Raw genomic sequence first — 3,837 nt, forward strand, 5'->3', positions numbered from 1 at the left:
TGGCATGAAACTGCCACAATAGTACAAAACTACCACTAATGTGATAACAGAATTTTAAAAAAAATCAGTTTATTAATGTTTAGAAGTCAATAAAGCTATGTGCAAATTGAACAACAGAAGTCAGGAACATTTTAAATACTATTTTTTAAACCAGAAAAAAAAATCCAACAGTTTAATTGCACTCAAAATTTTACTACAAAGGCAATAGTTTTGTTTTTTTTTTACAAAATACCACTCCTAGGAATTGGCAATAGCTTTAAAACAGTCAGTTGCTCTCAACTATCCCAGATATACCACTTTTGTTATAGTAATACTCTAGGTGCATGAAGACTCTTGCATCTTATTAACTTATTTACATTGTACACATTCAACCCCATTAGCAAAGGTTAGAAAAACAGAGGAGTAAAAATGATGCTGTAAAACAAATACATTCAATTTAATGACAGGTACTTCTTCCGTGAACTGATAAAATACAGACATCTTTGCTGACGTTATAAACATTAATAAAATGTGCCAAAAATGTATTGCATTTTGTTATGGAAGTGCATTTATCTATAGTCATTTCACTTCAACTTTCCTTTTATTTTTCTGAAACTCAGGGTACTCTTTTCAGATTTTCCAACTGACCTTCACCTTTGGAAAGACTATGAACCTGACACTGAAATGCCCCTTCAGCTTTAAACTCTTCTTACTTAGGTAAAAATCCTGCTGTTGTCAACAGTAACTTACATTAGATTTACTCCCAGTCAGTCACCTTAAAGAGAAATGACCTTCAGTTCTACCTTGCATTTGTCATGAAAATGTGGTTTATTTAATGCTGTAGAATAACAAGGCAAGCAATGTATGGGGCCAGATTCTGCTCTGAGCTACTCCATAAAATCTGACGCAGTCAATGGAATTGTACAGGTGAAAGTAAGTGCAGAGTCTGGCTCATGGTCTTCGGATGTAACATGGACCAACAGCAAAAATTCATAGCTATGATCTTGTTAAATAAACCCCAATGGCTTTGGACTCTGCAAATAAAACCTCACGACTTAACTTGAAACTCTGAAAAGTGACGCCAAATTATGGTTGTGCATGGCCTAAGTTAAATTTGCGTGATCTTTTTCCTTGTTATGTGCTAAACAAGCAGTTCTGACCAATTATACCAGAGCCACCACTAAATTCAGTACAGAAAGATCTTTGTGTCAGTGGTTTGCTGCAAGTAAAGGAGAAATAACTTCACATTCTTCTCACATGGGGAAAAAAAAAAAAAAGGTTAATTCTCTCATTCTCTCTCTCTCCCTCCTCCCCCTCTCTTTCTCTCACACACACCAGGCATCATTTCACCAAGGCATCAGTCTTTCAGAGTTACTAAGGAGATTTCAGGATATGAATGCGCCTGACAATCCTGAGCTGCCTCAGTGCAAAGACAAAACATGCTCCAGGGAAAAGGATTTTCAAGCCAGAACAGTCTGTCCCATTTCTTGACCTCCAGCCTCGCAAGTGCACCGTTTGCCTCAATAGAACTAATGCTACTTGCTCACTTAGCCCAACGCTGCTGCCATGAGCAGGAGGTGTCTCAGCTCCCCGATTTCAGAGGAAGGCTCTGAAATATACCCCCATGGTTACTCCTAAGAAGATGAGGTAACGTTGCCTGAAGACATGATGGTTTCAGGACGGTCACCTTCCTCCTTCTGTGGATGGGAGGAGTTGTCAGACTTACTCCTGCTGACCTCCATCCCTCCAATGATTGGCCTCTTGAATTTGGTCCCAGAATCTGATGGGGCACATTTGCAGCAGCACAGAATCTTGATGAAAGCTCTTCGCATCTCTTTGTTTGTCAAGGTGTAGATGATAGGGTTCGTGGCTGAATTGAGCACAGCCAGTACTAAGAAATACTCGGCTTTATAGAGGATGGGGCAGGTCTTCACTTTACACCCCACATCCAGTAAAAGCAGGATGAACAAGGGAGCCCAGCAGGCAATGAAGGCACTCAGGACTATGATCACTGTCTTCAGCAAGGCTAGCGACTTTTCTGAGCTCCTAGTGGCTTTGGTAATGTTTTTCCGAAATGTCAGCCTGCGGCTCCTAGTCCTCACCATAGAGTAGATCCTGCAATAGAGGACGACAATAGATAGCAAAAGGCCAGTGAAAACGGTGGTACAAAAGAGAATATAGTGCTTGTGGTAGAGAGGCAGCACGGTGGAGCAGTTGGACAAGAGGCTAATGCAGTTCCAGCCCATGATCGGAAGTCCCCCGAGTATTGCAGAGATAACCCAGCAAGCACTGATCAGCAAGAAGGAGCGGAAGCTGTTGCTGCCATTGTGGAGTTTCATCTTCAACATGGTGATGTATCTCTCAATGGCAATGGCCAACAAGCTGAACACAGAAGCTGACAAGGCAACAAACATGCTGCCTTCTCTTACAAACCACTGGGAGGGGGTGAGGCTATAGGTTTTGTGTCCAGATAGCAGGAGGTTGGCAGTGTAAGCCACACCAGCCAACAAGTCTGAAAGAGCCAAATTCCCAATGAAGTAATACATGGGTCTGTGAAACTTCTTGGTTTTCCAGATGGTGAGCAAGACAAAAATATTCTCTAAGATTATAAAGCAGCAAATGATGATAAAAACCACCGACGTCACTTTTATTCCACTGTCCGCATTCTCGTTTAGCTTTCCCGTGTAATTATAATGCTCTTTGATGACATAGTTGACATCAGTGTTGGCAAGGTTGCCGACGACCTTCAGCGGGGCGGTGGTGCCGGAGCTCATGGTGCCCGGCTGGGCGCCGCTTCCCCAGCGGCCACCAGACGGTGATGCCGAGCGCAAACCCGGTGGCTGCCCCGCAGCTCCTTGGCCCCGCAGCCTGCCTGGCACTGCTGCACAGCCTCAGAAACTGCAGCCCTGAGAACAAGAGGCACAAAGCCCAGCGTTAAAAGAAGGAAGGCAAATAACGCAACAAATGATAAACAGTTTAAGACGAACTGCTAGTTTAATTGTGTATCAGTCACATGGGAATCCATTTAATTTGGTTGCTAAAATACATTTAAAAGATGGTTACGCATATTAAATTGGTAAAGCTAATAAGACAAAAAAAAGTGCTGTCATGCAGAGCTGAACAGGTCAACTGAGTCGGCAAGGACTGCATTACGGGGCTTCATCCAATGTGAAAGATCTCAAAGCTCCCCAGTGACAAGTTCTAGCGTATCTTTTTCCTCAGTAGGAAACACACCTTGTAATACAACAGCAGAGATTTAGAAAAGGAAAGGGCCTGATTTAATTTAACTGCAAATGCATGAAAGCCTGCACAGAAATTACTTGACAGGAGACCTGTATTGTTCTCCGTTAATAAAGTCTGAATGCGCTTTAGAAGGGGGCAGTTATGCAATTGACTGATGCCATCTCAGTGGTGAATTTGCTGATGTATAAGTAAACAGGAAAGGGGTGCCCTCACTAAATAAAAAGAACACGCTTTACAAAACGCAGAGCAGTAAAAAGTTCAGGCAACGAAGAAAAATATTTAACTGTGCTAAGATAGCAAGCCCATTCCGTGGGCGTGAGACAAAGAATGGGGAAAAAACCCTACCTAGCATTTGAATAATTAGCATTGCAAACTTTTGAAATGGGCACGATTAAGAATACAGAGATAGAGGAAACTCCCTTTACATACAAACGTTTTCTAGTGGACATTTAAAGAGAATTAAGGACGTGAAATCACGCAAGGAAAGAACATGCAGAGTTACTAAATTACAGCCTGAGCGGGGCGAAGCAGGAGGTGCGAGGCCCGTGGGCACGGCTTCCCGCTCCGCTCCGCTCCCGCTCCGCCACGGTCTCCATCCCGCACCTCTCCCGCACC

The 3,837-nt window shown here is 43.1% G+C and overlaps 1 protein-coding gene across 1 annotated transcript; it reads right to left on the bottom strand.

Moving 5' to 3' along the window:
• Window positions 1-1,308: 1,308 nt before the first annotated feature.
• On the bottom strand, window positions 1,309-2,753 carry S1PR1 (sphingosine-1-phosphate receptor 1). Its single transcript, XM_009874971.1, has one exon. The coding sequence runs from the start codon at window positions 2,751-2,753 to the stop codon at window positions 1,614-1,616; it is 1,140 nt and encodes a 379-aa protein (XP_009873273.1). The 3' UTR covers window positions 1,309-1,613.
• Between the last annotated feature and the right edge of the window lie 1,084 nt (window positions 2,754-3,837).

Source organism: Apaloderma vittatum, unplaced genomic scaffold (assembly GCF_000703405.1).
Source record: "Apaloderma vittatum isolate BGI_N311 unplaced genomic scaffold, ASM70340v1 scaffold44548, whole genome shotgun sequence".
Taxonomy (NCBI): Eukaryota; Metazoa; Chordata; class Aves; order Trogoniformes; family Trogonidae; genus Apaloderma; species Apaloderma vittatum.